Source organism: Gorilla gorilla, chromosome 20 (genome assembly GCF_029281585.2).
Source record: "Gorilla gorilla gorilla isolate KB3781 chromosome 20, NHGRI_mGorGor1-v2.1_pri, whole genome shotgun sequence".
Lineage (NCBI taxonomy): Eukaryota > Metazoa > Chordata > Mammalia > Primates > Hominidae > Gorilla > Gorilla gorilla.
In genome coordinates this window covers 64,624,197-64,637,157 of record NC_073244.2, presented here as the reverse complement: position 1 = coordinate 64,637,157, position 12,961 = coordinate 64,624,197, and the positions used below count along the sequence as shown (strand labels likewise).

The 12,961-nt window shown below is 44.1% G+C and overlaps 2 protein-coding genes across 4 annotated transcripts in view; both read left to right on the top strand.

The window, feature by feature from the left end:
- ZNF83 (zinc finger protein 83) overlaps nucleotides 1–12,961 on the top strand; it is a 97,331-nt gene that overhangs the window by 46,389 nt on the left and 37,981 nt on the right. The window lies entirely within an intron of this gene.
- The window catches only part of LOC101130023 (zinc finger protein 816), a 46,312-nt gene that overhangs the window by 22,922 nt on the left and 10,429 nt on the right, over nucleotides 1–12,961 (top strand). The window contains exons 4-6 of one of the 3 annotated variants that reach the window (XM_055370362.2): nucleotides 7,102–7,183; nucleotides 10,881–10,958; nucleotides 12,346–12,455. In XM_055370362.2, the coding sequence (XP_055226337.1) occupies nucleotides 7,102–7,183; nucleotides 10,881–10,958; nucleotides 12,346–12,455 (270 nt within the window). Of the gene's footprint in view, nucleotides 1–7,101; nucleotides 7,184–10,880; nucleotides 10,959–12,328; nucleotides 12,456–12,961 lie in introns of all 3 variants that reach the window. The other 2 variants (XM_063701603.1, XM_055370363.2) reach the window with 2 other exon arrangements.

Here is a 12,961-nt window from a genome sequence, read left to right as displayed (position 1 = left end):
GCCAAATACCATTTTATATTTAACACTTCATGTATGATTTTTATACCAGATAAGCTAAATTTCACCTTTATATTAGTGTTTTATTAATGTTAAACTTAATTTTAATAAAACCTTGTAGACATATTTATCCAATGTTAATGTCTGACCATAAGGTAAGATTTTTAGAGACTCTTTAACCTTTTATAATTTTTGTTAAAGAGCATGTTAGTGCTTTAAGAAAAACCGGTTGTGCTTTTATTTTAATATCCAGTTCACAGAAAAACTGGATATTACCCCTTTAACTTTTGCCAGTATGTTTACACACAGAATTTCCTTTACAATTAACATTTTGAAACTTGCTTAAACCTTTAAAACAAATTTTTTAAATCTTTTAATGTAGGTAAAAATCCACATTCTTCTGCCTCCTTATAATCCTTTTACCAAAAGTATATTTTACTTTCCTTACACATCTTGCACATAAACTGTTTCTTCAATAGTTTTACAATCAGGAGGACTAATTACTTTCAAATTATATGACATTTCTTGCATGAATTCCCTCTTATAACTTTTCTTTTTTCACAACTTTGACAGACAATTCTTCAACATGCCTCAACTTTCTGAATTGTTGCAAACATCCCTTTCTTTAAACCACCAGTTAATTTATTTTAGGACAACGAATTTACCATATAACATTCTTTTTACATAAATTCTCCTTCCTCCTTTTTTTTTTTTTTTTTCAAAGATGATAACCATTCTTTTCCAAAGTGAACTTCCTTCATGTCTGTGAACTAGACTGCCTAAGGTCACAAGATTAGAAGTTAGGATAATACACGTTACAATGTTAACTTTTAGCAAACTTGACTTTTGTTGAAAACATTGTAAGTTTGGGATTTCAATTCTTTGCTATTAATAAGACCTTGTTCAGTCCATATTAACTTAGAATTGGTATAGATGGCCTCCTTCCTGATTCTGTAAGTACTTTAAGGTTTGGCTGAGTGCAAACAGCTTGCACATTTCAGCAGTCCAATTATTAGGCAATTTTCCTAACTCTGCTTCTGCAAGAGTTTCTTTATCACTTATTGAATACCCATTGTGTCTTTTTCCCTCAGTCACCTGGGAGAAACCCTGTATAGTCCTGTCTGGAAGGGAGTTCCTCCTAGGCCTGGTCGGACCTTTGCATGGTAAATAATTAAGATTTAGATCCCCTGTTAGAAAACCTGCTGGGTTAATGGAATTTTCAGTGGTTAATGTTAAATCATCTTTTTCTACCAGAATAGCCTCATACTTGAAGATTCTTGAGTCAGTAAGCTACCATTTTGCCTTTTTTTTTTTTTTTTTTGACTTAGGATAGTTCTTCCTTGATGAGGTGTGCTCACAATGAGGTTTCCTCTAAAAGTTATTTTTCTGTTTCTTCTGTTAGCAAAGCAGTTGCCGCTACAGATTGAATGCATTTGGGCCATCCGCGGGTTACTGGGTTAAGGATTTTTGATAGGTAAGCTACGGGTTGTCAGTGGCCTCAGTGCTTTCAGGATATGCCATTGTTTACACTGACAACAGGGTGGTATTGGAGTGTTATAGGGTCATGGAGAAGACCTTCAATTATCAATTATAGGTTTTAAATTTACCCTGGCTTTTAAAGGAATAGGGTATACTGTTTTCTCTCTACTACTACTCTCTCTCTCTTTTCTGACTCTCTGTCTCTTTCTCCCTCTCTCTTTGACTCCCTTTTTGTCTCTCTGTCTCTTTCTCTCTCTCTCTTTGACTCTCTGTCTCTTTCTTTTTTTTTTTTTTTTTTTGAGATGGAGTCTTGCTCTGTTGCCCAGGCTGGAGTGCAGTGGCGCGATCTTGGCTCACTGCAAGCTCCGCCTCCCGGGTTCACACCATTCTCCCACCTCACCCTTCCAAGTAGCTGGGACTACAGGCACCCGTCACCATGCCCGGCTAATTTTTTTTTTTTGTATTTTTAGTAGAGACGGGGTTTCACTGTGTTAGCCAGGATGGTCTCAATCTCCTGACCTCGTGATCTGCCCACCTCAGCCTCCCAAAGTGTGGGGATTACAGGTGTGAGCCACCGCACATGGCCAAGGCAATTTACTTCTATAGAAGGGTGCGTCCTTATAGATGGAGCAATGGTGAGTGCACACTTGGGCAAGGGACGGGAAGGGGTTCTTACTCCAGGCCCCTGCTGCTGTGTCATTCCCCTATTGGCTAGGATTAGACCGCACAGGCTAAGCTAATTCCGATTGGCTAATTTAAAAATAGTGATGGGGGGAGTGGTTTGGTGGGAAAAATGGTTATGGAATGAGTCAGGTTGGAGAATTACTCAGGGTGGAGCAGGTAATCAGAATGAGTCAGGGTGGAGCAGGTGATTGAAAAAGGTTGCTTTATGAGGAAGTTAAGTTTAAAAGTAGAAGGCAAATTGCACATACTGACATATTGATTCTTTGAAGAGAAATTTGGAACTCATATCTAACAAGTGCAGCATAAAATAACACATGTAAGGAACAACTGGGCAATTTATATGCACTGTTACAAGGTCAGTGCTTTTTTTTTTAATCACTTTTTTTCTTACTGAGACAGAGGGGGGAACTCTGGGGTAGAGGGTCTTACTTTGTCGCCCAGGCTGGCCTGGACTTCCCAGCTCAGCGGTCCTCCTACCCTGCTTCCTGAGTAGCTGGGACTCCTGGCTCCCACCACCCCACCCACATCCCTGCTGTGTTTAAGCAGCAGGTGGTGACCTCACTCCTCCCTGGCCTGAGCCCTCTGCTCCACACCCCAGGCGGTGGCTCTAGGAAAGTCTCTGGAGCTGAGCACAGAGTGGACTCTCCCACCCCAGTGAATGAAGAATAGAAAGGGAGAGGATTTCTAATTGGTTCTGTGGGCCGTCAGCATAAAATTGTACATTTGGCTCAGGCAGGACTTTGCATTTCGCATTCTAGTTTGCATTCCTGCCCTAGACAACTTTGAGGTTTTGGAATTAAATTGCTAAAATTAATTTCAATAGTAAGGAACTTTCCTCGTTCTAATTACCACCCCATGTTCACTTCTCAGGAAGGTACTATTTCCCTGACTCCTGAGCTGTTCCAGCCTCACTGGTGGGTTTCGCCTTCAAAACCTGGAAAACAGAAACACGGAGAGTGAGATAGAGGGAAGCTCAGGCCCTGACCCTTTCATTCCCCTGCGAACCCCTCACAGCCCAGGCCTCTTCCCCCCTCACCCCCCCACACCAGGCCCCTTGTCCTTCATGCCCCACCCTGGCCTCACTCAGGCCCCACCCACTTAATCTGCATCCCTTCATGGCCTTGCTCAGGCCCGGCTCACCTCCTGGGGTTCCACCCCCCAGTCCTGGCTTTTGTCCTGCCCTGATTGGCACAGACCCAGAAGCAGATGGCGTGGACTTAAAAGTTCGTGTTAATTGGCCTTAGATTCCCTGCCCCTAGACCCAGGACCCAGTGGTTCCTTCTTCTTCTTTTTTTAATTGGAGATGGGGTCTCACTTTGACACCCAGGTTGGAGAGCTGTTACAGGATCAGAGCTCACCGCAGCATAAACCTCCTGGGTTCAAGGGATCCTCCCACTTCAGCCTCCAGAGTAGCTGGGACCACAGCTGCATGCCACTGCATAGGGCAAATTTTTGTGTTCCTCATAGAGATGGGCTTTCTCCATGTTGCCCAGGCTGGTCTCGAACTCTAGGGCTTAAGGGATCCAGCCACATCGGCCTCCCAAAGTCTTGGGATTACAGGCATGAGCCACCACACCCAGCTTGTTCTTAATTAAAAAAAAAAAAATAGGCCTGGTGCAGTGGCTCACACCTGTAATCCCAGCAGTTTGGAGGCCAAGGCTGGCGGATCACCTAATTTCAGGAGTTTGAGACCAGCCTGGCCAACATGGTGAATCCTCATCTCTACTGAAATAGTGAAATTAGCTGAGCATGGTGGTGCTTGCCTGTAATTCCAGCTACTGGGGAGACAGGCAGGAGAATCGCTTGAATCCGGGAGGCGGAGGTTGCAGTGAGCCGAGATCACATAACTGCATTCCAGCCGGGCAACAGAGCGAGACTCCGTCTCAATAAAATAAAATAAAGTAAAATAAATAACTGCTTCTCAAATAAGCTTTGGTAGAATCTTACGAAATCACATCATCATTTTCAAACTATTATATGTGCTTTGAATTTTCTTCTTTGACCCCATGTTTCATTAGATGTATATTTTTTAACCATTTTAAAATTGTTTTTCTCTGAAATTTATTGTGTTCAGTTTAGATTGAGCACTGCCTGCTTTCTAGTCTTTATTATGTATTGGAAACATTTTCTGGTACCTGATAAATGATTTTAGGTTGTTTCAATGTATACTCAATAAAGATATCAAGGAAATTTTTTCTTTACACCAACATCAAAATTTAGTTCAAGTAGCCTATTACTCCATTTTCTTTCCTCATGTCATCTGATTAAATGGTGAGCTGTGAGCCTCTAAGTAAACATTTTCCTCAAGTTCCTCTGGTCCATAATATTCTTTGCAGATGTTGAAGGATGGGCTGGATTGACTTAGAACCTTGTTCCAGCAGAGTCCATGTGTTCATGAAGAAAACATTTGCTCAGATCTCATTTCTACCACTGCCTCTCTTTCAGTGTTTTAAACACCTTTAGCTAGGGGTTCACAATTGTGTGTATTTTGAACGTATTTCTGTCATTTTTGTGGGAAAATAATTGCATGTTTAGGATTCATGCCATCAGGACCTTAGACATTGAAAGAGATATTTCTTTTGCTCAGGTATATAAAAGATGGTCCTGGAATTTTTTTTTTCCTTTTTTGAGACAGAGTGTCACTCTGTCAGCCATGCTTCAGTGCAGTGTTACGATCTTGGCTCACTGCAACCTCTGCTTCCCAGGTCCAAGTGATCCTTCCTGGTCAGCCTCCCAAATAGCTGGGACCACAGATGCACATCACCATGCCTGGCTATTTTTTGTACTTTTCATAGAGACGGGATTTCACCGTGTTGCCCAGGTTGGTCTCAAACTCCTGGGCTCATGTGATCTACCCCCGTCAGCCTCTCAAAGTGCTGGGATTACAGGCATGAGTCACCACACCCGGCCCATCCTGCAATTTTCTAGAGAAAAAACCAACGCATTCTGTTGGCCCTTCCAGTCCATCACATAGGAATGAGCCACACCTCCTTCCGACTCAACTCAGAGCTTCTCAGGATAACTTGGTGAAATGTCTCCTACTTTGAACCTCAGTGACCCCCATCTGTAATATACAGGTGAGGAATAAGACAAGAAAAGCTCAGTCAGAGTGACACTGACCCCTGAAATGGTTGGCCAAATAGTTTGTGGCTTTTTCTATATGAGAGGGTAATGCTCAGGTGTAATACGAATTTTAAATAAGTTACTGTTCTCCAAAAATATAAAAAACACAAGTACCAGAATGGAAAAAACAGGTAATTAGAGTCAGATCATCTTGAACCTCTCCTTGTCTCTGTCCACACCCACTGCCCTTCCATATCGTGTCATTTCACAACTTCAACCCACCTACACAACTCCATGTCCCCTGCAGGCCTCTCCCCTGAGCTCTACAATTCTGTGTTCATTTGGCTCCTCAGCTCTCTGCTGGGAGACCAAACAGGCATCTCCACATGCACATTTCCATAGGTGACTTCCTAAACCCCCGAACACATTCCCTTGCAGTCCTACATGTCTCAGATGAGGGTGACAGTGTTCTTCTGGGGACTTAGACAAACTTGACAGCATGTAGTTTTAAAATGAGAAATGAATTCCATTATTTGTAAATGTTGTAATTTATAACGCAAAGAAAAGTTGTGTGTACACATGAAGAGAGTGAGAAAATACATCATTTCCAAAATTCTTTTGAAGTGTGGGAGAAAAATATTTCAAGACCTCATGCCTATGGATCTGTGCTCCCAGGACCCCTCTGACTTCATCTGCCTGTGTCCTCCTCACTCCCTCTGCTCCAGCCATACAGGCCTCTTTCCTTTTTCTGGGACTGAGGTTGTTCCTATCTCAGGGCCTTCTCCTGGGCTGTCCCTCTGCCTAGGACTCTCTGGCCCCTCAGCTGCAAGTGACAAGCAGCCTTTCTTCCCTAAGTCTTTGTTCTGACATCACTTTATCTACAGTAACTTTGTGATCTCCCACAGCCCCCATTTGGCATTGCAGCCCCACCTTCACCCCCACCTCTGGTCCATGTTGCCTGTTCTGTGTGATTCTTTTAGCTCCTTCGCTGTTCACTGGATCCTGGTGGGAACAAGTTCCCAAGGGGAGAGCAGAGCCAGAAGGTGGGGCTGTGCTCAGCTGGTACCCTCTGAGTGGAGCTCAACCCTGACTTTACATTAGGTTTCTCAGGCATTTTGCAAATACATCTTTTATGCTATTCTGTCAAAGATTGCTATTATCATAGGATGGGACACACACTCAATAATACAGTGGCACTGGTGATTCTCATCTGTGTCCAGCATTGAACATCAAGACAGTTTCCCCCATATTGAGAAGTGAGGTCAGTCTGTGATCCACAGGGAGGTGAGGGGGCTGTGCTCTGCATGGGGTTTGGTTAGGGCCAGATCTGTGCCCTGAAGGTCTGTGCTCTGCTTTAGCGTGTGTGTGGACATTTTCAGGAGGGAGCAAAATCTGAAAATGGGTCAAAATTACCCTTGTAGGTCTTCCTGTGGGGCTTTCTTATCTCTGCATGATCTCTGGTGCAGTGGGCAGTAGAGGACAGTCTTTATACCGGGTGAGGTCTCCCCTGTGTGTGTTTTGTCACAGGAAAGGAATGTGTGGTTTCTAAACATTAAATCTCAGCTGGGTCTGGTGGTTTACCCCTGTAATCGTAGCTCTTTGGGAGGCTGAGGTGGGCAGATCTCAAGGTCAGGAGACTGAGACTGTCCTGGCCAACATGATGAAACCCCATGTCTACTAAAAATACAAAAATTAGCTGTGCATCGTGGAGTATGGCTTGAATCCCAGCTACTTGGGACACTGAGGCAGGAGAATTCCTCGAACTGGGGAGGCAGAGGTTGCAGTGAGACGAGATCATGTCACTGAACCCCATCATGGTGACAGAGCTGGACTCCATCTCAAAAAAAAAATTAAATATCATATTTTTTTCTCACACAGAATTAATTTCCAAAGACTCATGTTACATGAGAAAGCTACCAAGAAGACCAAAGAAAAGGAGACAAGGATGGCTCTTCCTCAGGTAAAGTGATATTCCTCAGTGGATTATTCTCTCTCTTTTCTGATATACCAGGTATTGTAGTAGGCAGACTTCCATGAGTCTGAAGCGTCCTGCGTCACAAGTTTGCTCACACTCACCCAAGGCTTTTCTCAGTCCCTGTCATCTTAAATTCTATCTCCCTTTATTGCCCAGGCTGGAGTTCACTGGAGCAATCTGGGATCACTGTAACCTCCACCTCCCAGGGTCAAGAGATTCTCATGCCTCAGCATCCCAAGCAGCTGTGATTACAGGTGTCCACCACCACTCTGGGCTAATTTTGTATTTTTAATAGAGACAGGATTTCACCATGTTGGCCAGGCTGGTCTCAAACCCCTGACTTCACTTAATCTCCTTGACAGTTTTTCACTGTTACTAAGAATAACACACTGGCTGCCTGTGAGCATGGTGACTTCACTGCAGATATCTGGAAGTTTCCTGCAAGTTGGGGTATTGAAAACTGATTGCTTCTTCTTGGATTTGCCATTTCCTCTTTTAGATGTGGGAAGATTCCATCCCCACCCCCAGCTGCAGAGGTGCCCTCTCTGACTAAGACTATGCAAAATTTCCCACTCACTTAAGCAAAGCTTACTACTGTGGTCTTATCACCATAATTCTTACCACCATGGTCTTACCACCACAATTCTCCTGCCTCAGCCTCCTGAGTAGCTGGGATTACAGTCACACACCACCACGCCCTGCTAATTTTTTGTATTTTTAGTAGAGATGGGTTTCACTATGTTGGCCAGACTGATCTCAAACTCCTGACCTCATGATCTGCCCACCTCAGCCTCCCAAGGTTGTGGGATTACAGGCGTGAGTTACCGCCCGCCCAGCCGAGAAATATCTTGATAATATTACAGGAGCTCCCTCTTGGGTGACAGTTAGCTCTTCTTTTGGCTGTTGTTAGGATTCTTTCTCTATCTCTGAATTTTGACAGTTTTATTATGATGTTGTTTGTTATAGGTCTCTTACTTAGATTTATCCATGTTGGATATTCTTAAGGTGTTGAATTTGTTTCTTTTGCATCCTGAAATTAGAAATTTTTGGCCATTATGCCTTCCAACAAGCTTTTCTGTTCCTTTCTTCTTCTCACTCACTTCTGTGACTTCTGGTACTCTTTTTTTTTTTTTTTGAGATGGAGTCTTGCTCTGTTGAGGTATTGCTCCTCACAAGAGAGCATTAGCTGCGGGATCTGCATGTCAACCCTGACCTAAACCACGTATGAATAAAACATACACTGACACACAGATAATTCTGTTTTGCTAGTTCTGCTGTGTTTCCGACCACTAGCCTTAAGCAACTGTCTGAACGTTTTTATATACTGTTTCTGTTGAGCTGACAACTGTTGTCCCGTGATGAAACCTTAGCTTGACTCAACTTCCCCCAGAAGGTGGTAACCTCGAGTGGGCACCAATGACTTACTGATTACTCACTGGCTTGACCACGAAGTCCTTCTTTGCCTTCGTTTTCGGGGGTCGCGTTCCTCACGCTTCCATCGCAGCTTTCCTCAAGAGGGCGGTCCTCACCCTTCCTTCGCAGGTTGCCTCAAGAGAGTCTTGAACTGCGGGGGGTCTGTTTCTTCAGATCCCTGACTTTCCTCACACAGGACATCAACTGAGGTATTGCTCCTCACAAGAGGGCATTAGCTGCAGGGGTCTGCCCATGGACCCTGGCCCAGACGGATGAATGAAACATACACCGACACATAGATATTCTGCTTTGCCAGTCCTGCTGGGTGCCCAATCGCCTGCACACCAAGAGAGGTTTGTCACTGCAGCCGGCCCTGAGCAGCTCACACTCCAGGCATTTATTTAGAATAGAATTAACAACAGAAGTTTGAGTAAACACACTTGAGGATAATTAGCATGGTTAAGAGAGTAGTTTTATGAATGATTAAAGCTCAGGTACTGTGGTCTGAAGTAAATACCATTAAGGGGCAATTTCCCTGGTCAGCCTCCCCCTAGAGGGCCATCTGGCTCAAAGGTTAGTTAATGGAGGTAGGGTAAACAGACTTAACTGGGGAAGCCTCTATTGTCCCTAGTATTTACCCTATGACCTAATGCTCTAAGGTAAGAACCGAGTGCCTTCAGCCTGTTCAATTATTACAAGCTATATAACCTTTCGGCATTCCAAAAGGTTTGTGACTATTCCCTATAACTTTCCCTAATATTTCTCTTTAATATTTCTGCCCCTATCTTGAGTAAATCCCAACACTGTCACCCAGGCTGCAGTGCAGTGGTGCAATCTCGGCTTACTCCAGCCTCTGCCTCTGGATTCAAGTGATTCTCTCACCTCAGCTTCCCAAGTAACTGAGTTTACAGGTGCGCACCACCACACCTGGCTAATTGTTGTATTTTTGGTAGAGATGAAATTTCACCATGTTGGCCAGGCCAGTCATGAACTTCTGACCTCAGGTGATCCCCACACCCTGGCTTCCCAAAGTGCTGGAATTACAGGCGTGAGTGCTGAAATTACAGGCATGAGCCAGAACCTGGCCTGGGACTTTCATAATGTGTAGGATGGTGTCCTTGATGGTGTCCTGTTAGTCTGTTTAGACTCCCTTCATTTTTCTTTATTCTTTGTTGTTGTTTCTTTTCCTATTCACTACTTTTTTTTTTTTTTTTTTTTTGAGATGAAGTTTCACTCTGGTTGCCGAGGGTGGAGTGCAGTGGCATGAACTTGGCTCATTGCAACCTCCGCTTTCATGGTTAAAGCAATTCTCCTGCCTTAGCCTTTCGAATAGCTGGGATTACAGGCATGCACCACCATACCCGGCTAATTTTGTATTTTCAGTAGAGACAGAGTTTCTCTATGTTGATCAGGCTGGTCTTGAGCTACCAACCTCAGGTGATCCCCCCACCTTGGCCTCCCAAAGTGCTGGGATTACAGGCATGAGTCACCATGCCTGGTTTTTTTTTTTTCAGACACAGTTTTTCTCTTGTTGCCCAGGCTGGAGTGCAATGATGCAATCTCAGTTCATTGCAACCTCCACCTCCCAGGTTCAAGCAATTCTCCTGCCTCAGCCTCCTAAGTAACTGAGATTACAAGCATGCACCACCACATCTGGCTAATTTTGTATTTTTAGTAGAGATGGGGTTTCTCTATGTTGGTCAGGCTGGTTGCGAATTCCTGACCTCAGGTGATCCGCCTGCCTTGGCATCCCAAAGTGCTGGGATTACAGGCATGAGCTACTGTGCCTGGCCCATGCCTGGCCTTTTTTAAAAAATTATTTTATTATTTTTTGAGACAGTCTCACTCTGTCACCCAGGCTGGAGTGCAGTGGGGAGCCCACCACTACACCCAGCTAATCTTTGTATTTTCAGTAGAGACAAAGTTTCACCATATTGATGAGGCTGGTCTCCGAACTGCTGACCTCAAGCGATCTACCCACCTCGGCCTCCCAAAGTCCTGATATGAGCTACCTCACCTGTCCCCTCTTCACTAATTTTTAATTTACATAATGAATTCTGATTTTGAACCCATGTATTGACTTTTTCTATTTAGTTACTGTATTTTTAGCCTGAGAGTTTCTGTGTAGTTCTTCATAATTTCTGATGTTGGTTGACCTTCTCATTTTCTTCATGCATTGCATTTATGATTTCTTGAAGGCGTCTCTTAATTCAATGAGCTTCCAACTTTTGGGAGGGTGGGGGTGATAGGGTCTCACTGTGTCCCACAGGCTGGAGTGCAGTGGTGCAATCTTGGATCACTTCAAACTCTGCTCTCCAGGCTCAAGCAATCCTCCCACCTCAGCCTGGTGAGTAGCTGTGGATGTGTCCTCTCTAGGTCTTTGCTTATAATGTCCCGACTGAAGTTAATTGAAGTGTGTGTAGGTGTGATTTGAAATGTGTCCAGGAGAGCATTAATGGAGAAGCCCATGATTTTTTTTGAGACAGAGTCTCCCTCTGTCGATAGGCTGGAATGAAATGGCACTATCTTGGCTCACTGCAACCTCAGCCTCCCGAGTTCAAGTGATTCTTCTGCCTCAGCCTCCTGAGTAGCTGGGGCTACAGGCGCACACCACCATACCAAGCTAATTTTTGTGTTTTTAATAGTGTCAGTGTTTCAGCATGTTGGCCCAGATTGTCTTAATCTCTTGACTTTGTGATCCACATGCCTCAGCCTCCATAAGTGTTGGGATTATAGGTGTGAGCCACCACGCCAAGCCAAGCCCATGGTTTCAGTAGAAAACACATTATTTGCAATATATACATACATACATATATTTTTATTTTGAGAAAGACTTGCTCTGTTGCCCTGGCTGGAGTGCAGTGCTGTCATCTCAGCTTACCACAACCTCTGCCTCCAGAGTTGAAGCAATTCCCCTGCCTCAGCTTCCCAAATAGCTGGGATTACAGGCACATTCCCCCACCATGCCCAGCTAATTTTTCTATTTTTAGTAGATATGGGGTTTCACAATGTTGCCCAGGTTGGTCTCAAACTCCTGACCTTAAGTGATCCACCTACCTTGGTATCCCAAAGTGACAGGATTATAGGTGTGAGCCCCCATGCCTGGCTATATATATATATATATATATATATAGAGAGAGAGAGAGAGAGAGAGAGAGAGAGAGAGGGAGAGAGAGAGAGAGAGAGAGAGAGAGAGACAGAGTCTCACTCTGCAGCCCAAGCTGAAGTGCAGTGGCACAATCTCAGCTCACTGCAACCTTTGCCTCTGGAGCTCAAGCTATACTCCTACCTCAGCCTCCCAAATAGCTGGGACTAGAGGCATGCACAACCACACCCAGTTAATGTTTTTGTGTTTTTAGTAGATGCTTGGTTTCACCATGTTGCCCTGGGTGGTCTCGAACTCCTGAGCTCAGTTGATACACCCACCTCAGCCTCCCAAACTGCTGGCATTTCAGGTGTGAGCCACCATGCCCAGACATATATTTTTTATATTTTCCATAAAACTGAGACTTCCACAGTGACTAGGAGATTTCAAAATCTATCATAGGAAAGTACAATAAAATGCAACTGCACAGAAAGAAATGTTCAAAAATACCTTGACGTGGGTTTGTCAGAACACCGTCTTGGATCAAATCAATATTATTTTCCCTTTTCTCATTTTGTATGAAGGTAATGACTCCTCCCTAATGTTTTGTTGAAATGTGTGTTTAATTTTAGGGATGCTTAACTTTCAGGGATGTGGCTATAGAATTCTCTTTGGAGGAGTGGAAATGCCTGAACCCTGCACAGAGGGCTTTATACAGGGCCGTGATGTTGGAGAACTACAGGAACCTGGAGTCTGTGGGTGAGGAAAATGTCCCTCCTGATGTGAGGAATCTGCCCTTGTCTATCTTGGCTCTTCCTGGTTTTGTATTCTCTTTTGTGATTTTGCCGCATACATGCTTTTGATGTACATGTCATTGTTTTCTGCAGTGATGACCCTCCTGTCTGTCATAGGCAGCTTCTTAGAGACTCTCCTATGGAGTGGTTTTACATAAAAACAGAACATTCATGAACACTTTGACTAATAGAATTGAACATCATCCTGCTCTAGGCAGAGATGCCCCTGGAAGCCCTGAGCAGAATTGTCAGGGTGGCTCAGGAGATGAGATAGAAAGCATGACACTGACTGACAAGTGTTTCCAGCTGTGATTCTGCTTTTGTTTTGTTTACTTTTTTGAGACAGAGTCTCCCTCTCTTGCTCAGGCTGGAGTGCACTGTTGTGATCTCAGCTCATTGCAACCTCCGCCTCCTGCATTCAAGCAGTTCTCATACCTCAGCCTCCCAACCTAATTGGAATTACAGATGCAA